Source organism: Vulpes lagopus, chromosome 8 (genome assembly GCF_018345385.1).
Source record: "Vulpes lagopus strain Blue_001 chromosome 8, ASM1834538v1, whole genome shotgun sequence".
In the NCBI taxonomy this organism is placed as follows: domain Eukaryota; kingdom Metazoa; phylum Chordata; class Mammalia; order Carnivora; family Canidae; genus Vulpes; species Vulpes lagopus.
Window position 1 is genome coordinate 131,181,701 of NC_054831.1, and position 22,639 is coordinate 131,204,339.

General features: G+C 42.5%; 1 protein-coding gene across 3 annotated transcripts in view; it reads right to left on the reverse strand.

Moving 5' to 3' along the window:
* The window catches only part of DNAJC16 (DnaJ heat shock protein family (Hsp40) member C16), a 39,774-nt gene extending 17,652 nt beyond the window's left edge, over positions 1-22,122 (reverse strand). For 2 of the 3 annotated variants that reach the window (XM_041766723.1, XM_041766722.1), the window contains exons 1-7: positions 22,013-22,122; positions 19,913-20,097; positions 15,819-15,885; positions 14,422-14,761; positions 3,283-3,467; positions 1,235-1,339; positions 390-548 (exon numbers count right to left, since the gene is read on the reverse strand). In XM_041766723.1, coding sequence (XP_041622657.1) covers positions 390-548; positions 1,235-1,339; positions 3,283-3,467; positions 14,422-14,761; positions 15,819-15,885; positions 19,913-20,079 — 1,023 coding nt within the window. In that variant the 5' untranslated portion in view covers positions 20,080-20,097; positions 22,013-22,122. The remainder of the gene's footprint in view (positions 1-389; positions 549-1,234; positions 1,340-3,282; positions 3,468-14,421; positions 14,762-15,818; positions 15,886-19,912; positions 20,098-22,012) is intronic. The other variant, XM_041766724.1, reaches the window with a different exon arrangement.
* Between the last annotated feature and the right edge of the window lie 517 nt (positions 22,123-22,639).

Below are 22,639 nucleotides of genomic sequence, written 5' to 3' on the forward strand. Positions count from 1 at the left end.
ACTGACCATGGATCATTTTAACCATTTCCAAGCGCATAATTCTGTGATTAAGTATATTCACATTGTTGTAAAACTATCACTGTCATCCACCTCCTGAACCTTTTCATCTTCCCAAACAGAAAGTATCCCCATGAAACATTAACTCCCCATATTTTCCTCCCTCAGCCCTTGGCATCACCACCATCCTATTTTCTATCAAAAGATTATTTTTTGAGCAAAACAGTACCAAATAGGATGAAAACGAAACTTGTTTTTAAATTTTGTGCCTCTGAAGGGAGAAATTAAAAAATGAATTTCTCCTCACTTGCTCTGTTCAATTTTGCTGTTTATTCATAAAGGCCCAAGATACAACATGAGGACAATCTCAAGATAGGGCGACTGTCACGTACCTGAATAGCATCTGCAGGCTTGTTTATGTGTTCTTTAAAGATCAAGATGGTGGGGGCATAGACATTGACATTGTACTGCCTTTTCATCTCCTCCGTCTCTCTCAAACCGATGCGTACATATCCAAATGTCAAGTAATCTTTGTACGCAAAAGCAGTCAACTGTTAGGGTGTAATAGAGAGAAAGAAATTAAATTGATAGCAGGATCATAGAAACCAAGCGTGACCAGTTCACACCAGTGGTGATGAATGCCAGCGTGTATAGCCCCACTCAGGCTGCTAGACCCCTGCACAATTCAAGGAATTCTATGATGTCCCATGCCCGAAAATTGTACCAATAAAGCTAAACACAGTGAATTTTATTTTTTTCTCACACAGAGAGAAAAATATTCATTTTACTGAGATCTACGCTGGGTTGGAGGCATGGAGTATCTGAGGAATCACCTCAATTATGTAAGATGGCAGTGGCCACGCCAAAGGGTAATAAGCAGGACACTTTCCTCTCCCGTCTCATGTCACAGGGCTAACCAGATGGGTGCTGGAAGTGCTGCAGAGGATGTCACTCAGAGGATGGGTCTGGGAATCACGCAGTCACCAAGGGGGGAGGTCGTACAACCTCTCTGAGCTTCAAAAGTCTTGGTCTATAAAACAGGGATGATATTTCTATCACTGGGCTCTTCTGAAGATCAAATGCTATCATGTGTGTGGAAAGCACCAACCCAGTGTATGGTGGTTGAGGCAAATTTCTGGTCTTCAAACATTTCTTTGGATAAGCTCTTACAAAGGACAAGCAAGCCACAAGTTCTCTCCACCAAAAAAAGAGCAAACATTCTCCCAGCACATAATACCTTGTACAGCAGTGGTACAACGGGCATTTGGTCAAACAGAAGGACATGAGGTTTATTCTCTTGCTGCCAGCCAGAGAGGAATCGGATGTAATTTTTATTTGTAACCTTAAATTGAAGAGAGGATGTTAGTTTCAGTATTCAATTCTCAACAACTGGAGTATATGCAGTCAGGAGATAATTAAACAAAATCAAGTATGTGGAAAAGAGTATTTCCTAGAAAATAAAAAACGCCGATCACTAATTTTTTGTCTTTGACTAAAATGGTTTAAAAGAACAGACTTATTGATTTCGTATTTTCATGTGTTCCCACTCTTACAGATTGAAATCACAGTCTTTTCTGGAACAATTACTTAACGCACTATAAAAACAATAGTGAACTTTTGAATTATACACAGGCTTCTTAATCTATTATAGACTGTACTTCTTAGTCTATTAACCTGTGGAATATAACACAGTGATTGCTCTTTTAAAAATGTCTTAAAAAAATAAGGGGGCCCACTTGGTCTATATATTACATAGTTTCATTTATTACCATCTGAATTGCTACTCTTGTGTTTCCCTGATTATGCTTTAAATAATCCTACTGAGAGAATATAAAAAACATTAATAAGGGGTGCCTGGGTGGTTCAGTCGGTTAAGCGTCTGACTTCAGCTCAGGTCACAATCCTGGGCTTCTGGATGGAGCCTCAAGTTGGGCTTCCTGTTCAGCAGGGAGTCTGCTCCTCCCTCTCCCCCCACTCATGCTCACTCTAAGTAAATAAATAAAAACCCAAAACATTAACAAATTAAAATTCTACCTAGAAAATTTTCATAGTTAAAAAAGGTTTATCTTTCCATTCTGCTTCCAGAATGATCTATATTAAACCTCAATCTGATCATTTCACTCTCTGCTCAGCCCCCTATATAGGCCCCAGCACCTGCAAGCCAAGACCCAAGTTCCTCTATCGGGTGGCCAGGCAGCGAGATTCCTACAAACCCCTCTAGTCCTGCCCTCTCCTGCTCACTAGCGACTACTTCATGCAGAGCAGGATGCTTCACGTCCCATCCTCATTCCCTCATTCCCTACCTCTCACTTCACCTGGCAAACTCAGTGCATGGGCCGTTTCTGCCAGGAAGCCTTTCCCCACTCTCTCGGACAGCCTTTCAGCATATCAGATGGAAATAATCACCTGCTACGCTGGGAGCTCCTTGAAAAGCGTCCTCAACACTTACAGTGACTGGCATAGAACAGACATTTCATAAATGTTTGAGGACCCATCCAGAAACCTACGATCATTCTAGTAGCCTACCATACTCTAACTCCACCAAATATTCTTCTGTAGATAATGATCCCGGCGGGATAGTCTATGAGCAGTGCACGTGGAAATAGGATGGAAACGCTGGTATGTTCACTCCCCTGGTATAGTTAAAGGAATGAATTATTTAAAGCACACACGAATCCTGTTCTAGTTCTTGTGACCCTTAATCTAAGATACTGGAGAAAAACTGCCGCTTAAGTGTAAAAATCATAAACTAGTATGAACTCTTTGTGCCTGGCTTCTCTGGCATAATTTTTGTTTGCGGAATTTATTCATCTTTGCATTATTCTAAGTTCTGAAAATTCCAAAAATATTTGATTTCATGGAATCTTGTGTTTTCCACAGATGTGATCGTTAAAAATATAGCCAAATGTAACTTATTTTGAATCCTTTCATAAGACAGATACCTTCAAATGAACAAATTCATGAATCAGAAAGAAATCCTTCATTCTACATCGTGATCTAATTTTTTGTTTAGAAAATGAGAGTCACTGTCATTCCAGGCTCAGATCCCCACCACAGTGTAAATGGGCTCAGTGGTTACCAACAGGGACAGATTCTTAGTCTTTCTCCCTTGTTTTTCAGTCTCCTACAGACTTCACTTAAATGACTTCAGTTGAGTGATTAATTAATTAATTAACATAGGTCTTGCCCTGTTCAAAATGAAACTCAGGTCTGAGATGACCATAGAGTTCAGGGTGGCTGGGGGACCCAGGTACCTCACAGGCTACTTTTCCACCAGGTACTTACTTTCTCCACCAAGTTCCCTGGAAGGAGACTTTCTACAAACTGTCGTAGGTTCTCACGGACAACTGCATTATGGAAGAAGGAGATTTTTCCATTTATGATTCCCAGGATAGAGGGAGTGCTGTGCGCTCCCAGGTGATGGGCCAGGCGCCTCTCGTACCCAGCATGGACCACACCGATTCCTACACCTGAAAAGTATGGAAGACCTCCATGAAGCCTTTTCACCGCCCCATGGTAAAGAAATGCTGATAAGTGATTTTTTGGTGTGTAACTAAACTCCTGACCTAGGCTATCTCTCCTAATAGATCGATTAGCATTTTTTTCATTGCTGATACTCTAAACTGGCTCAGTTTTTCTGCAGAATAATCTGGCAATATTTAAGAGCTACAAATCTTTGTATCTTTTAGTCTCAATTATTTAGAATTTGGGGGAATCATGAGGAAATACTTGAAAAGAAAAGAAAGCAATCTGCTACAGTGCTTCTACTCACAAGGAAAAAAAAAAAAAAAAAAAAAAACAAAACCTGGGAACAATTCCAGAGTTCAACAACTTGGCAATAGTTGGAAAAGTAACTATGATTTATCGATAGAATTCAGTCTTCTCACTCTTTAGGCCAAGTCTCCCTTTTATATAAGTTACTTTGTAGAGACAGATATTAGAAAGTACACATTCTTGAAAAGGAGACAGAAATTAAGTTAGAATCACTCAGAAGTCAAAATCCCATATAATTCCTGTTGACATGTTGGTATCTTCCTGTACCTCTTCTTACAAATGTGTGTGTGGACGCACACACCTACAAATAAAACAAAACAGGAGCATCTGATACCCATTTCACTTAATACTTGAATAGTTTTCCTTGTTCCTTCCTTTGACCAGTATATCTGGAGAGCCGGTTCCTCTGCTAAACACTGGAGGAACATGAAATGTTCACAGCCAGCAAGGACTCGTCTTCTTTTGGATGCCCAACAGATTTCCCAACTTAACATTTCCCAAACCCAATTCCTGCTCTCCTCCCCCAGGTCCATCCCACTCAGGCCTCCCCTGGTCACCAACGGGGCCCCTTCCTTCCTGTTACTTGGACGGAAGACTCGAGTCATCTTCCACCTCTCGCCTCTCACACCCCACGTCCAATCTGTTGGCAAGTCCTGTTGGCTTCATTTTCAAAAGACACCAGGAATCTGTTTGTCTCCACTTTCTTTAGACTCTCCTCTGAGTCACCATCTCTCTTCCCCTGGTTGTGCAATACTCGCCTAATGTTACTGTCTCTCCTGGTCTCCCTGCGGCCGGTTCTCAACATACTAGCCTCACTGTCTCCTCTAACACAGAAACATGGATCACAGCCCTCCTCTACCCAAATCCTGCAAAGACTTCCCATGTCACTCAAAATAAAAGCCAATCTTCACAACGGCCAACCAGGCCTTTGTGATTTGGTCCCTGGTCCCCTTCTGACCTCTTTCCTGTCCTCCTCTTCATTCACCTTTCCCCAGCATCCAGCATCCTCCTCTTCCATAAACACATTAGGATGTTCCTGCTTCAGGGCCTTGGCACTGGCTGTCCCTTCTGCCCGGAGTGGATAACTCCCCGACATCTGTGAAGCTGAGTTCCTCCTTCGCTAATTCCAAGTCCTTCTCACTGAGACCAATTCAGCTACCATGTTTGAAACCATACTCCCCACACTTGGGATCCCCCTCAACCTATTCACTTTCCCATCTTTTTTTCCAGAGCACTTCCCATCTTCTAACTTATTTCCTTTTTTCTGTTGTTTGGCTTTCACTATTACATGGGGTATTTTGATGGGCATCCTTATAGATCTTTGTGTACACATCTTTGTGCACTTGTGTGATTTCCTAATTAAATTCCAAAAATGCGGGGATCCCTGGGTGGCGCAGCGGTTTGGCGCCTGCCTTTGGCCCAGGGCGCGATCCTGGAGACCCCGGATCGAATCCCACGTCGGGCTCCGGGTGCATGGAGCCTGCTTCTCCCTCTGCCTGTGTCTCTGCCTCTCTCTCTCACTGTGTGCCTATCATAAATAAATAAAAATTAAAAAAAAAAAATTCCAAAAATGCAATTGCTGGGTAAACGGCAGGATCACAGGCTTAATACTTTAAAACTGCTAAATAGACAAAACAAATCTATTTGCAGGCTATCTTACTATGACCCTTAGAGTATCTCAAGGGCAGGTAAGGAAGACATCACCCCCTCATTTTACAAACAGCAAGCTTCAGAGAGATTACGTGATCCCAGTTCGCGGAGCTGGTAACACTGTAGAACAAGATTCCAAACCGGATGCTTCAGAGCCAGGTCTAGCACATTACCTCACACTACAGGCATGACAAACAACTACGGGATAATGTCGACAAATGGAAGTGCATGTAAACATTTTGTGAGAAGAACAAGAATATAGCAGGCATATACACTGAGACATTTGGTTTCATGTAAGGTCAGAGTGACATCACCTAGCGGGGGTGGGGGTGGGGGGTCAAGTGGCTATACAGCAAAGACCCAAGGGTGGAAGGGCCATGTTTTAAACATTTTAAAAGTGAGGCAGCATGGCTAGAGCTTTATAGAATTATCACTCTTCACACTCCCCAACATCCTGAGTGGTCAGTGCCGATACCTTCATGTTACCAGTGCCTGGACAGGATGAGGACAGCTGACCTGGCATCACAGTTAGCATGAAGTAGAACCAGGATTTGAACCCAGGCCTACCTGAGTGTGAAGCCTGGCTCCTCCCTGGCTTTGAAGAATGACCTCTGACACCTTTGGTTCTGAATACTAGAGGGATCAATTTCTTAAGAGGCTGACTCACCCCAAAGGATCTTACATTGACCAGATGCCAATTTACTATCTAATCCCAGGAAGGACACCTTTTTAGTAACTCTGCCATTCAAGGTGCCCTCTGCTAGGTTTCAGGACACACGTGGATCAGAATTAGTCATCAGAAAGGTGGCTTGTGGGCCTGGAGTTGGGACGAGGGATACAGTCCTGGAGACCAATGGGAAACGGACTTTTCTTCTGGGCTTGTTGTTCACTCTACTATTCCTCCAGATACCCCTGAAGCTCCCTGTAACACCCCGTGTGGGCTGCGTCCTCAGAAAGGCCCACCCTGCCCAATTTTAGCCTGTAACTGTGCCCTGGCATTCTCTGGCACCTGCCTGGCTTTACCAGGTTAAGGTGCCCTTTGATGGACTCTGTCTTTTATATAGTGGTGTGTACTTACTAGAACATAGGCTCTATGATTGCAGGGAGTTTTGCTTATTTTGTTTACTGCTGCATCCCTAGTATCTAGAACAGTTCCTGGCATGTAGTAGGCACTTGGTTTTTAAAAAACAAACCAATGATTTAAAAATTGGTATTAAAAATCAGTCAGATCCAGATTCAAGCCCAGCTCTGCTCCCTGGTAGCTGTGTAACATCAGGCAGGTCATTTCACCTCGCTGTGTCTGTTTCCTCATTTTTAAGATGGAGACAAGTTGTTCTGTTGAGACTAAAGACATAAGGTGAAATAGAACCTAGGGCAGCCCCGGTGGCCCAGCAGTTTAGTACCGTCTTCAGCCCGGGGTATGATCCTGGAGATCCAGGATCGAGTCCCGCGTTGCGCTCCCTGCGTGGAGCCTGCTTCTCCCTCTGCCTGTGTCTCTACCTCTCTCTCTCTCTCTCTCTCTGTCTGTCATGAATAAATAAAATCTTAAAAAAAAAAAAAAGAAAGCTACAACGGAATCTAACCTTGAGCCTGGAATACAATAGGTGCCTAATTAATTACAACTGTTATTATGAAGTATTATTTTGTGGTGAAGCCTGAGCCCGAGACTGTCTCTGTGTGGGTGGGAGTTTCACCTTGAGGAGCTGGTCTTCTCCTATGGAGCAGGATATACACAGCAAACCCTCGCCCTCTCTATGTTGTCCTTTCCCCACCTTTCTTGCCCTCCCATCAATACAGCTTCCTTCTCAGAACAGAATACAGTGGTTAGGTTTCATTTCTTTTACTTAAATTACCACGAGTCCTTACCTACATCACCTTCATTAAATGTTAAGTGTTTCCAAATCTATAAAGGCCATTTTCTTGGATCACTTCTACAAAGGACTTTGTTACTATCATAATCCCACTTCTAAATTCTGGAGGACTTTTACCTCTCTTCTATAGGTTAACTAGTATACAGATTAGAATAAAGAATGATAAGTATTTGGTTTTTTAATTGGTATTATTTTTCCTCCTGAGAAGATATTTAATAAGAATTCAGATCTAGGGATGCCTGGGTGGCTCAGAAGTTGAGCATCTGCCTTCAGCTAAGGGTGTGATCCTGGAGTTCTGGGATCAAATCCCGCATTAGGCTCCCTGCATGGAGCCTGCTTTTCCCTCTGCCTGTGTCTTTGCCTCTTTCTCTCACTCTGTCTCTCTCATGAATATATAAATAAAATCTTAAAAAAAAAAAAAAAAGAATTCAGATCTAGAGGCACTTGAGTGGCTCAGATTAAGCATTTGCCTTCGGCTCAGGTCATGATCCCAGCATCCTGGGATAGCACTCTGCATTGGGTTCTGTGCTCAGCATGGAGTCTGCTTGTCCCTCTCCCTCAGCCCCTCTCCCAAGTTTGTGCTCCCTCTCTCTCAAATAAATAAAATTTTTCTTTACTAAAGATTTTATTTATTTATTCATGAGACACAGAGAGAGGCAGAGACACAGGCAGAGGGAGAAGCAGGCTGCCTGTGGGGAGCCTGATGCAGGACTTGATCCCAGGATCCCAGCATCACGACCCGAGCTGAAGGCAGATGCTCAACCACTGAGCCACCCAGGCATCCCTAAATAAAATAAAAAAAAAGAGGGGGGGGATGGAGAATTCAGATCTAACCCATCTCCCTTCCCTCCCAAACTGGAAGGAAGAGTAAGAAAAGCTGGCAGCACTGTTATCTCACAGAAACTTAGGCTGGGAAATGACCAGTGATGGGTGGTGACTTGGGGTCTCTGAGTCAGAGAACACAGGCTCCATTGTCTCCTCTTCTGCCTTCGAATTTTCTACACTTCAAAGTCCAGGGTCCATAAAACAAGCTCAGCTAGCACAACAGCGAGTAAAACTATCCATGTGTTTGTATCTTGATTCAGCACAGCGAGGCTACAGGACGGTCAATGTACCCGAGGTCCAAATAAACATTTGGATTTAAAAGAAAGGCAAAGCAGATGTGACCTCTTTCAGAAACATTATTTGATTGTGATACAGACTGATGTTTATGGCTAATTTGTAGATCCTAGATAATTAAAAACATGAACATTCCCTTCTCTTTTGAGGTTGTGAGAAGTCTTCCTTCTGTATAGTACCAATCGTGTCCGTGTTGCGCCTCTATTTTGAGGTATCATTGTATTCATTTTCATTATACAATCCTTAATGTGTATCGCATCTTTTAGGGAAATTCTTTTTCTCCTCTGTAACATATATACATTCATTTTTATTTCAAGTTTTGTGTATGTTTTAAGGAATGGTACAGAGCCAACTGGAGGAAGGGGCCACTTTCAAATCTGACTAAATACGAACCTGTCAATAAAGAAATTACTAAGATGCAAAATAATGTGAAATGGAACAATATCAAGGACATAGTGCAAAAGCAGATTAAAAAAAAACAGTATCGGGCAGCCCAGGTGGCTCAGCGGTTTAGCACCGCCCTCAGCCCAGGGCCTGATTCTGGAGCCCCGGGATCGAGTCGCACATCGGGCTCCCTGCATGGAGCCTGCTTCTCCCTCTGCCTGTGTCTCTGCCTCTCTCTCTCTCTCTCTCTCTCTGTCTCTAAAGAATAAATAAATAAAATCTTCAAAACAAAACAGTATCTAGGTAGACCCTTTTCCTAGACACTATTACATATTTAACAATTCCTTGAGAGGAATTACTTCTTTTACTTTTCATTTTTATTTTTTTAAAGATCTTATATATTTATTTGAGAGAGAGTGAGTAAGTGAGCAAGAGAACACAAGCAGAGGGGAGAGGCAGGGGGAGAGGGAGCCCGACACGGGCCTCAATCTCAGGACCGGGAGATCATGACCTGAGCTGACAGGCAGACGCTTAACCAACTGATCACAGAGGCTTCCTTACTCCTTCTTTTAAAATAAGAAGGCATGGGGTGCCTAGGTGGCTCAGTTGGTTAAGCATCTGACTCTTGGTTTCGGCTTAGGTCACGATTTCATGGTCTTGAGATCAAGCCTTGCATCAGGCTCCACACTCAGCAGGAAGTCTGCTTGACATCCTCTCCTCCTGCTTGCACTCTTGTGTGCACACACTGTCTCTCTAAAATAAATCTTAAAAAAAAAAAAAAAAAAAGGCATGATGAGTAATTTGCAGGATTGTTCAAATTGGGCTGCCCTAAAATATCTGATTTTAAGACACTCAACCTCCTTGACACCCTGGTAGCTGTCTGTACCCTTCCCCTTGAGCACTCAGAGCACTGTGATGATTCACTTGTGTCTCCCACTTGAGTTAGCTGGTGCAAGAACCATGTTTTACTTATTCCTAAAGCTGTGCAGCATGGTGGTTAAGAGTGACCTGGAGCTGCGCTCTTAGGTCTATAGCCCAGCACTGCTACTTGTGGATAGTGTGACCATGATTAGTTCCTTAACCTTCCTAGGGCTCAGTTTCCTCATCTGTAAAATAGGGATAACAATAGTCTCTCCCGGGATGCCTGGGTGGCTCAGTGGTTGAGCGTCTGCCTTTGGCTCAGGGCATGATCCCGCAGTCCCGGGATCGAGTCCCGCATGGGGCTTCCTGCATGGAGCCTGCTTCTCCCTCTGTCTATGTCTCTGCCTCTCTCTCTCTCTCTATGTCTCTCATGAATAAATAAATAAAATCTTAAAACAAAACAAAACAATAGTATCTCTCCCTCACTGAGTTGCTTTTATGATACAGATAAGCCTCACAAAGCCCCTAGCATAATGCAAAACAACCAAAAGACTCAACAAAAACAATGATAATTTATACATTAATGTCTAACACAGGACTTGGTTCATGAAGAAGAAAGTTTTAAATGAGAACAAGAGTTCTTTCTCATCCTCTGCTTACTCCTGCAGTGCTACATCATTTGGTAATTGCAAATGTGATTCTGCACTTGCAAATGTCAAGTGTGAATTCTCTGGGTACGTATTTTCTCTTCGGCTAAATAGTCAGTTCCTTGAGGTCGAAGGCAGTGCTGACTACTTCTGGTTCTCCTCCCCAGTGCGTTGTCCATACGTGTGGGCGGCCTCTGCACACTAGCTGTCAGCACACTGCATGGCTGCAGATTCCACCTAAGCAGCTACCACATTTCTCCCTGGGTAGAACTGTCCTATTTCATCCATCCAGGGCAAGTCAGGCATTTAACAATAGTCCAAGACACAGGGTCCAAGCTTCCCTACACCACTCAGCTGATCTTTAAAACAGTCTGCTCTTTCCTTTATATATATATATATAAAATATATATTATGTATATATATACACACACACATAAATATTATTTATATATATATAAATACATATAAATATTAAGTAATCTCTACACAAAATGTGGAGCTTGAATTCATATCCCTGAGATGAACAGTCGCCCACTCCACTGACTGAGTCCACCAGGTGCCCTAGTCTGCTCTTCCTATTAATACAGAATAGGAACATTTTGGCAGGCGGTACCTTGGTGGCTGAGTTGGTTAAGCATCCACCTCTTAGTTTCTGCGGGGTCATCAAACTTAGGGTTGTGAGACTGAGCCCTGTGCCGGGTTCTGTGCTCAGTGTGGAGTCTGCTTGAGGTTCTCTCTCCACCCCCCTCACTCTGTCCAGCCCCTCCTCATGATCTTTCAAAAAAATGTTAGAAAAAAAAAGAAAAGACACAATTTTAGCATGGCAGTATTGATCTTGAAGGGTACTGCTGCCTCACCTGGTCAGGGAAATAGCCATGGATGCTTTGTAAGGATCCCACTGCACTGCTACCCAATTGTAACAAAGTGGAGCCTGACTGTCGGAATCTTCAACTAACCTGCATGGTCCAAAGAGGAAAATGGTTTATAAACCAAATTAATCTAATACATTTGGACAAAATCTGCCTTCCAGGGAACTTTGGAGGTGCAGTGGGGGAATGGACTGAACCCTCAGTAAACGTCACTTCTATGGATCTAAATTCTGCTTCTTCCACTCCTGTCACTTGAGTCCTGAATTACTACGATTAAATAGCATGACCACTCAAAAGAATAGCAAGACCTTTAATCATCAAAGATTTGAGGATATTAAAAGGCAGTACAGCATGGTGTGCAATGCATGGACTTAGGGCCAGACTACCGGGGTTCAAATCCCAGCTTTGCCAAACATCAACTGTGGGACCCTGATGAGGTCCCAAGAATGAGCTAAGTGTCTGTAAAAGAAGGAAGACAACAGCACCTGCCTTAAATGGCTGTTGTTTAATATGAGTTGAAATTACAATTGTGCTTGGCATATACTAAATTCTTAATCAATACAAGCTACTATTATTTTCATGTCACCATGTGCAGTAAGTCCAAACATAGTTACTATTCAGAACAATTTCTCAAATCCAGCTCTTCCCTGTGGTTCCCTGCCCACTCACTGGCTCCAGTCAGAATGCAGTCAATCTTGAGCCCCGCCCCCCTTTTCCCCTCATTCTTCACATTCAGAATGTCTCCAGGAGCCAGGTCCCTCCAGACTTCCATGCTCCTACCACTCAGATATCTTATACTTGTCCACACCTCTCTATTCCTTCTGTCCTAGTCTGGGCCAGTGGCTGCTGTCTTCCCAGGGTTGGTGACCTCCCTGCTTCTCTTATCTTCTTCAATCTGCCCTCATGTGACTCTATAGCTCTCTAAAGTGTAGATGGGACTAAATCACGACTCTATGTGCCAATTTTTCTTGGCTTTATCACATACTATAAAATAAAGTCCAGCTTCTTACTACCTGGTCTCCGCGTGCTCTTACTGCTTCCTCCCTCTTGGCTATACCTGAGTCACACCCTGTGCCTGGCTCTCCTGTGGATGCTCTTTGTTTCTCTGGCTGCACTGTTCCCCTGGCCTGTAATTTACTCCTGGGTTTCTTTCAACTAACTTCTAATAACCTTGCAAGACTTAGCTAAACCTAAGTCAAAGGTCAGTGCCTGGTCGTCAGTGAATTGAAGAAAGTAGACTCATGTATTTGAGAATGATTTTAAAAAATTTATAAAATAGGTGCTTAAATTTGTTTTTACTTTGGTAAACCAGAACACCTAGTTAATCAGAAATTCCCTAAGGCTCATTTTATGTTGGTGTTTAATATATAACAGAAACTTATATAAAATCTTTGTATCAGTCCTGTTGGTTTGACATTATTACATCTGTTTTACAGATGGAGAAATTTGTGTTAAGCAGTTTGTCTAAAGACACAAAGAATAAATGACAGAGCTCAGCTCTGCACACTGGTCTATCTGCTGCTCGCTTCAGTGGCACATATACTGAACACTGGTCTGACTCTAAAGCCCAGGGATGGAACACAGGTAACCACTGTGCTTCGCTACCTCATATTGTTTGCCTGGCATGTTTAAATATAACGTTGGCTCTGATCTGACTTTGGTGTAAATGCACTGGTGTCCTAACTTATGCGGTGGTTTAAGGTTTATATTTTGCTGTCAGCTTCTAGATGAATGAGGTTTAAGTCTCCAGTATACTGCCTGGTGTGACCAAAAATGCATTATGCTTTTCGACAAAGAAGCTGTTCAACCCAAGGGCTTCCAGCTGATCTTAACCTCTTGTCCACTCATTACACACGACCAGCAAGCATCTGCGACTGCTCACCACATGTACGACAGTGTTAAACTTATTTCCTCATCTTCCTCCAAGAGCTTCTTTACTTAACCTCACAAAAGTATTTTGGCAAACCTGAGTGCTTCTGAACAACAAGCTGAAAATTTCTGTTTTAGAAAAAATGAACTGGGGCTGCCTGAGTGGCTCAGTCGGCTAGGTGTCTACCTTCAGCTCAGGTCATGATCCTGGGGTCCTGGGACTGAGCCCCACACTGGGCTCCCTGCTCAGGAGGGGAGTTTGCTTCTCCCTCTGCCTCTCTCCTTGCTCATGCTCTCTCATACTCTATCAAATAAATAAATGAAATCTTAAAAAAACAAAACAAAACAAAAAACCAGAACAAATGAACTGATGGTTTTCATTGGTACGTTCTCTCCAGAGAAATCCAGTCCCTTGGCCCTTATGATTGAGTTTGGCCTTTTTAAATTATTTAAGAATAGGTCTGCTAATGCCTACAAAATACAACATACACACACAATTCAGTAATTCCAACTTTTCAGAGTCATTAAAATAAATACTCTGTCTGGATTGCTGGCATTTTCCTGGCACTAAGTGGTAACTATGAATACAGGAAAGGCTAACCTGTGATCAGGAGTGGTAACCCATGACCATCAGTGTTATGGATGGAACTGTGCCTGCTGCCAAAGTCCATCTGTTTAAGTCCTTACTCCCAGAACCTCAGAATATAATCATATTTGGAGGTAGGGTCTTTACTAAGGTGATGAAGTTAAAATGAGGTCATTAGGATGGGCCCTGATCCAATAAGACCAATGTCCTTATAAGAAGAGATCAGGCCACAGAAAGAGAAAGAGCAAGAGACACAGCGCGCAGAAATGTGCACACACAGAGACATGACCATGTGAACGTGAAGGGAGAAGGTAGTCATGCGCAAGCCAACGAGACAGGCCTCTGAAAAAAAACCAAACCTGCCCTCACTTTGATCTTGGACTTCTAACCCTGAGAACTGTGAGAAAATACGCTTCTGTTGTTTTTGTGGCATTTTGTTATGGTAGCTCTAGCAAATTTAATCACAGAATGAAATCATAAATACTGCTGAAAATAGTCTGCAGGTCCCACCAGCATCAAAACTGATGCTTGAGGGTGGCTTTGCTCAACCAGTCATTTTTAGGCCCCCAACTAGATCTTAGGAAATTATACAGATAAGGCTTCAAATTAGTAGTGCGAAATGAAAGTGGCTGACACATTTCTCCCCTCTGAAAATGTGTCCTTGGAAAACCCCAGTCACCATGAACTTGTGAAGAGAAACCTCACTATTCCTTCTCCCTAGTAACCCATCAAATCCAAGATACAAATGTTAGCCTCTCCAACATAAACACCTTCAGCAAATAAAGTTATCTTACCTAATCTTTCCAGTTCTTGAACTACCTCTTTCCAAACAGGCTCAATGTGGATGCAGCTAAAGCACCAATCTGAGGTGATCTTGATGAGGTAGGGTTTCTTGAAGCTATCTGGCACCACTTCATTCACGTAGTGTGAAAAGTGCAATAAATACTTCTCATCAATGGAGCCCCGCCGCTCAGAGTTAAAAGGGAAGTGAAAAAAAGACTCATCAAAGTAAAAGTTCTCATGGAAATGACGGAAGCGATACTCTCGCTGTTGCTGCTGCTTCTGGTAGCCCTGGTTCTCTCCAGCATCTCCGTAGTGATCATAATTGGATCTCTTTTCTTCATTGGAAAGAATCTACAAGGAAAGAAAAAAAAAAAAAGGAAATCTATAAAATGGAAAAAGTTTCACCCAAAGGACTATCGTGTGAGCAGTGTCAAAGACACAGGAAGAAAAGAGATGTAAAGCTACAACACGGTTAGATATTCTGAATGCAGTCTTCAATATACCACGGCAACTCCTCTTTCAATAGAAATGATTAAATATTTCAAGACCAAAAGACTTTAGTCACTGAGATACTCATGTTCATCTTGGCTTTAGAGATTCTGAGTTCTCATTTTGCCTTAAGAGATTCGACACATTGGTAAAACAAATAAAACTTAACATAATGTTGATCACCAGAGCTTGACCACAAGAAAAATAGGTCATGCCACTTAGTTGGAGTAACAAACCACAACATGAAAAGCTGTGAAATTAAAAAAAAAAAAAAAAAAAAAAAAGCCACAGAATTCAGTTCAGTGTCTTGTATGTTAGCTGGCTTTGTTTTACTTAGAAATAACTCTGAAGTTTAAAATTGTTTTAGGTGTTTTAGGATGATGTGCCATTCCATGAGCCAAGCACTGTCTCCTGAAGAACATTACCCTACACAAGTCAGGAAGCCACAGACTTATCTTTTATGCACATTCCAGGCCAAGCTCCTTAAGTTGACATGTTGGAAAATTGTTGAAAATCTTGTGTTTAAATGTATTTGTAACCTTGTGCCACTTTAATAAATATAGGCAAATCAGTCTTTCTTTAATATAAGTTCTAGAATTTGTGTTGCTGAGGTAAGCATGTGATATAAGTTTCTACAAAGGATATAGAGACCTACATTTAGGAATTCTGAGAATTCTATAATTCCAATTAAAGCCTTTAAAATAGGCCAGCTTTTTTTTTTTTTTTTTTTTTTTTTTTAAGAGCTACAGTTTTCAGGCACCAAATTCGACATACTGGATGTGGCTAAATATGTTTTCTCTACCATCATCTAGAAACTGGGTCAAGGGCATTGGGAGCGTGCCCTTTCTGAGAGGTCTTTACAAAACTGGCCACCTAATGAATACGAGCTAATGGATGCATCACAAGTTTGACATGATACCTCATAAGCCTTGCTTATTTGGATGAACTTGTCTTCTGCTCCAGGATCTTTGTTTTTGTCAGGATGCCTGAAACACAATGGGCAGGCAGGGAGAGAGACTGGATTTAATGTTTTGCATACAGTCAATTAACATCTCGTACACACAGTTTACTACATCAAAGGCAAACGAAAGGCCATTTTGTTAGGATGGTTTCTTAAAAATAAAGGGTAGAAGCAATCATTTGCTTCACATAACCATAATAATTAAGCGAAACTTTGAAACAGGCCATTTCTACTAAAAGCACTTTAGCAACACACATTTTCAAAGCTCCAGAGGTACTGCAGGGTCCCACTGTGGAAAAGTGTGCTACATGCATGTCTTTACATTGTTCTTAAACACTGCTGAAGCTGGTTCCAGGCTAATGTTACTGAGCCTTAAGAACCGACTTCTCTTCCCAGGATGGGAGCAATTCATCCTAATGTTAGAATGCTATCGAGGAAGGGATTTCTTCTGACGACTCAGGTGGATGCAGGAAACAGTCTTTCGGATGCACCATGAATTTGTTTAGTGACAACCATGTTCCAAATAGCATTTGACTACTGTTGTTCAAATGAGAACATTGCAGTTTCATTATTGCTCTGCTTGTCTCTTTTTGCCTAAAATGGCGTTTTTACCTATAAATGGATAATGATTTCAAAGCCCCATGTTTTAAGAGGTGAGAAAAACCTACAGTTTATCCAAAATGATTTAAACTAACGTTTGGTATTATACACAGCTGACAATTAACTATATCCATTTGCAGACATACATTATTCTGTAATCTGTCCATGTTTATGCTAATTTCAGCTTTGGAGATTTTTGAACTCCTGGAAAGTAGGGGCTAGGTTTTACTCCCTTAGAACCCCTCAAGGCCTAAATCAGTGTTTTTTTTACCAACTGATTTTTCAATTTTTTTTTTTTTTTTGTTAAGAGACTCTATTATAGAGTATATTCTTTATGTAATCACTTCTGCTAACTTTAAGTAAATTTCCTCTAGCAAAGGTTCAAGAAAGAGGAACAATCCACTGGGAAGCAAATGACTACTAAAACCAACACAAGTACAATAGGATAAAGAAAATTTATAACTTGATCAACCTTATTCTGGCAGGAACTACATTTGAATGAATTATACCACATATTCTGATTTCTCTAAAAATAAATTGCAAATGGTTGGTTGTTGAGTTTTAACATCATTCCTCCCCTACCTATTTAGTCCTTATTATGAGTATTAGTGGGAAAAAAAACCAACTCAGCTGAGTATAATGAAAAAAGTATGATGTAAGGAAATAAGATGGTGGTTCCAAAGCATGTTTCTGGATGACAAAAAAAAAAAAAGTGTTTTAAATATTCAAACTTAGGCTAACGGCTGAAAAGAGAAAAATTATGCAATCACACAAATGAAGATTTAACGTAGAGAACACAGTAGGGGGAGAAGGATTGGAAGGGGGCTTTTGAAGGAGACCAAACCAAGGAGAGGGCTGTGAGGGAGGCTGGGTTAGAACCACAGATCCTGACGCAGACAAAACCAAGGCCAGAGAACAGGGAGGAAACCACAAGACAGTTTCAGGTTATAAGGAATATTTTCCTAATTGCAGGACGTTACCACGAGGTGGCAAACATGTAGAAAAGGATAAATCTGGCTCTAGGAAAGTACTGCCCAATACTATTTTCAGGGTGTAGGAAACATTTCATCAACTGCAATATGATACACGTCCTTTAAATCTGGAAGTGAAGAAAATACTGTACTTGGTATCTACTGGCTGTAGAAAAAGTAACACAGAAAAGTAGTAGACAAATTGTTTCATTGTTCCAGGGACTGACTATGTTATACCCATTTGCTTCGGATCAAATTTTAGGATGCCTTATTCTTGGGATGTGAGGGTGTTTATTTTTGTCAACGTAAATGATAAAAAGATAAGCAACTTACGCTAAAACTTAATTATTAGGAGAGAAACATAGTTTTCCTGAAGAAAAAGTGACTTTAAATGGTTTCACCAAGGAAGGGGGAAGCTCTTGAGAAGCTTAAGAAACATTACTTGGTAGTAAAACCTAGGAGAGGAGAGCTACAAATCCAATTCAATGATTAACTGCTTCCCCCAGCACGGCTATTTTCAGTGGGTATGAAGCCATCATGAAATGAAACCAACAATTTGAGGGATAAAACACTGCCACAGCCAAAACAGCAACGAGGAACAACACAGTGAAAATATAAAGGTGAAGTAAAATTTTAGACTTTCCCTGGATGATACTCTCTATTTCTAAGGTGATGAATGACTCCTAGAGAGAATCTAATTAAGTAAGAGAAGCATATGACTCATTTAATTAATATCATAATACCCTTTTCAGCTCTGGAAGACAGAAAAGTCAAAGCTGTACATTAAAAAAAAAAAATCCCACATACTCAAGCGATCATTTCTGCTTTTAAAATGTTGCCAAAGGCCTGTACTCTGTCCAAAGGAATGCTGATACCTCATGAATTTATTGCAGATTTATGTATTTTGTTTTAAATATAAAGAGGCAAGAGTTTGAAACGATGTGGAAAGCAATTTTGCTGTAAAGAGAGTCCCTGGAAAGAGGCCACACATAATCAGATTGTGTTTTTAATATCAAATTCTGGATTCTCTGTGACAGAAGTTTGGTTTAAAATATTTATGTATTCAAAACATATTTTAAACTATCTTTTACCTTTATTGCAACCAGTTTAAAACTAAGATACATCTTTCACTGGAAGAATAATGGTGTCAGGCAGAGCCATGCACAGCCTGCAATGTCATCTGCATGTGGCAGCTTTGCTCCTGCATAACTTCCTGCCCGCCCCAACACTAACCCACTCACTCCTACTTCTGCTCTGATGGGTAAGTGATTAAAAAGTAAAAAACAATAAACTACCTATTGGCACTGAAGGTCAAGCTATGGAGCCCAGAGGTATTAAAGACTTAGTAACAGTGAGCCCAGATTTCCCCACAGGTAAAAAAGGGACAGCAATAACTCTTTCATAGGGTAATTATAAGGTTTAAATAAGATAAAAAGCATAGAACCTGGAGTCTAGCATGCAGTGGTGCATAATGATCGTTCCCATCCCAAACCTTTCATTATCTGTGCCTGGCTCCCCCAGCTTCTAGTCACCCTTGCCCCTTCCATCCTTTCCCCTCCTGCTGCTCCCCTCCAGCTATATGATCCAGATACTTTTGGTATGTCCAAAGCATTGGTGGAAAAAACTGATGACGTCTGTCCATAAGTTTTAAATTTATTGCTATCCTAATTCACAAACGGTTGTATACCCTTTAGCAAATACAAAACCTATCTAAGTAAAATTACGATTTTTATTTTTTTTAAAAGATTTTATTTATTTATTCATGAGAGACACAGAGAGAGAGACACAGAGAGGCAGAGACACAGGCAGAGGGAGAAGCAGGCTCCATGCTGGGAGCCCGATGTGGGACTCGATCCCGGGACTCCAGGATCACATCCTGGGCCGAAGGCAGGTGCTAAACCGCTGAGCCACCCAGGGATCCCCAAATTACGATTTTTCTATCGGATGATTTTTAAAAGTAAGGTACTCAGTTTCCGAATATTATAAAATTGAGGGCAGAAAGCTTTCACTCTAAATTTTCTTGAAAGCTTAAAATTAGTAATTTAGAAAACAGCACTGGATGGCGTTCCCTTTAGCAATGACACTTGTAAAGAGCTACTTTATGAATAACATATCATGAGGATGGGTTAGCGGATCCATAGTTGATTACGTATATATTTTTAAACTAAGGCTGCCTTCCACATATATATTTTAAAACTAAAGCTCCCTTCTACTTAAATATGCTAGCAGTATCTAGGGTAATCCTTTAGGCCAAAGAATTCTGAAAAGGGGGTTTCACAGCAACACAGGCTTTGGATCTTATCATTAAATATTACAGAATAACATGAACATTAGTTCTCCTAGAGAAAATATTTTAGACAGGTATATATTTATTGAACATAGAAACAGAGACAAATAAAAAAGCTAAGCATAATTTAGGCTTCATTTCCCTACTAAAACTGCTTAGCTTATATTAAACTGCTATTTCTTTGTTTCACCTACCATTCCCGGGCGAGCTTCTTATAAGCCTTTTTAATATCAGCCTGACTGGCTGTTCGGCTGACCCCTAGGACTCTGTATGGGTCAAAATCCAACGCAGACAGAATTTGCAGGATCAGAACCAGAACTATCAAGAACTGCCAGGAAATGCTCAACTTTTTCACTTCCATTTCTCTTCCTCTCCAGAGCTGAAATGATTGAAGAGGCAATGAGTTTCAGCAGTAGAAACCTGGACAGTCTTCCTTATTAGGTAAAGGGATAAGATATATAGATGAAAAACAAAACAAACAAAAGCTATTTGGCAGGAAAAGGGTCATTCTGTTTGATCAGGTCTTTTCAAATCAACAGTCTTGCTACTATTTTTTGAATATATCACAAATAAGAACTACATAGATGAAAAGATGAGCGGTAAGAATTAACAGCAACTTTCCAGACTCCTTGGATTCGAAAAGCTTTAGAAATGATTGAAAATGAATGAGATGAAGAAAATAATAAGCAAATGTGGGAAAACATACATAGGAAAATCAAGGCAACTACATCTCAAATACTCTATATTTCACTTAATTCTGACAATCATACTTTAGATTAAAAAATACAGGGCTTAAGAATACTTCCCTGAGTACATGGCTAAATAAACCCACGAGATCGTAAGATTTGCCAAGGGCAAAACTATGAAATTAAATAGTGGTGACATTCTTGAGATTAAATAAGCGTAAGCACGAAAGTGAGATACTCAAAACAAAAACAAAAACAAAAACAAACCGGTTATGACACTGTGTACCCCAATTCTGTTCTTTCTCACCACACCCACTGGACCAAGGAAACTGAGACAATGCTCTTTAATTTGACCATGAGCAATACGGCTATTATAAATGGAGACCAAAGGTGAGGAAAAGCTGGCGAGAAAAAAAATTTGGTTTTCCACCCGAAGGGAGATTAATGGCAAAGGATGCAGACCAGGCAGGGTCTCCACGTGTTAAAGATCCACGTCTGGCGAGCATGGTAACTGAATTCACTGCGGGTTTGGAAATAATCCTGGTTGGCTGATGAACAAGGTAGGGCTGTATTAGATTTATTAGATTGCATGGACCTTCACGGCCCAGATTTATGATCTTTGTGGTCTATCACACAGTGAGTTTTCAAGGGTCACATTTATCTTGACTTCCCATGAATTACTCAAGTTTTAAGGTTCAAGGGTCCAGTGGGGGCACCTCACTTAAGGCAGGCAAAGCTGTGACAGCGGCGGATTTTGACAAGTGGAAGTCGAACTGGTGCCTTGGAGCGCTCACCAAATGGACTCATCTGACAGCCAATTTTTAGGGCTGCATGCACGCTGAACAAAACCCTAAAACAAACCCGTTTTGTTTTTTTCCCTGTTAAGACAACAACCTAAAACCTATTCTGGTCTATGCAACACGTACAGAGCGCTAAGACTCGGGGGTGGTGGGGTGGGGTGGCGGGTAGCTGCTACTGGTTAAGCACAGAGGCTCTGCAAACACTCAGACTGGGATCTGTCCTCCACCACTTTGTGACCTTGGGCAAGTTACTCAAACTTGCTAAGCCTTCGGGGTCGTTCCTAAACGGAGGTGACCCATACCCCCCCACCCCCAACCCCAGCTTGAAAGGATCAGCAGGGGAGTTAAATGTATTTGTAACGGGTTTGCTGAACATACAGGGTCAACAGTCAGGAGGTGATACTTATTATTTTTCAGTGCAATCGAGGCCTTATTCCACCTCCAGTGAGCGGCCCCAAAGGTGGGCGGCTGCCAAGTTCTTTGGCTGCCAGTCTCGAGCTCCACTGTGCGGGCCTCGGGGCTGGAAACCACCTGCCCAACAGGTAGGCTGGCGCCCTAGGGCAGCATCCCGCGGTCCAGGCAGCGGCCCCCCCCCGGAGGCACGCTCCAGGTCTGAGCTCCCGCCGGAGGTCGCAAGTCGCCCACTCGGAGCCCCGGGCCGGGCCCTGTCGGCTCCCGGTTTCCCCCGGGCCCGGGGCGGGGGGGTGGGGGGGGGAACCGGGAACGAGGGGGAACTGCCGGGAGAGCCCCGAGCCTGCCCTGCCCCGCCGCGCCCGCGGCTCCGCGCGTCACGCCGGGAGGGAGTTACCGGGAAAGGGCACCGGCCCAACCGGCTGCAGCGTCCGAGCTCCAGTGAGTCCGCCGGGCGGGGAGCCTCCGGTCCGCTCCAGCGCCGGCCGGAACCTGGGGAGGGGAGGGGGGCGGGGACGAGCGAGGCAAGTCACGTGACGCTTAAAGGCTCCGCTCACCCAAAGCGCGGACAGTACGGGTCGAGGACGTCTACGTCTCGGATCTATTTTGACCCTTGCTTCCCGCCGTCTGCGCGTGGACCAGGCGCGGTTGCCATAGGAACGAGGCGCGCACTTCGGCAGCAGCCAAAGGGATGGTCGTGACCAAAGAGGCCAAAACGTGCCTCCTAGAGAGGCTTAGTCCTGATGCATGATGGGATGCCTCAGAGACCTCCCCGGTCCAGGGAGGAGTTTCCACTCCTGCCGGGAGCTGGCCCTCGTCTAGCAACAGTTGCTAGGGTGGGGAGGCAATCGCTGGTCCCTGCTCTCTTTAACCCTATTCATAGAATCCTAGAGCCTCAGAGTTGGACGGGACCTTAGGGAGCCTTTCTAGTCCGACTTCTCCTTATAGTGATGGAGAGACTGAGGCCCGGAGGGGGGCAGGGACTTGCCCAAGGCGTGGAATCCCGGATTCCTACTCTTTTATT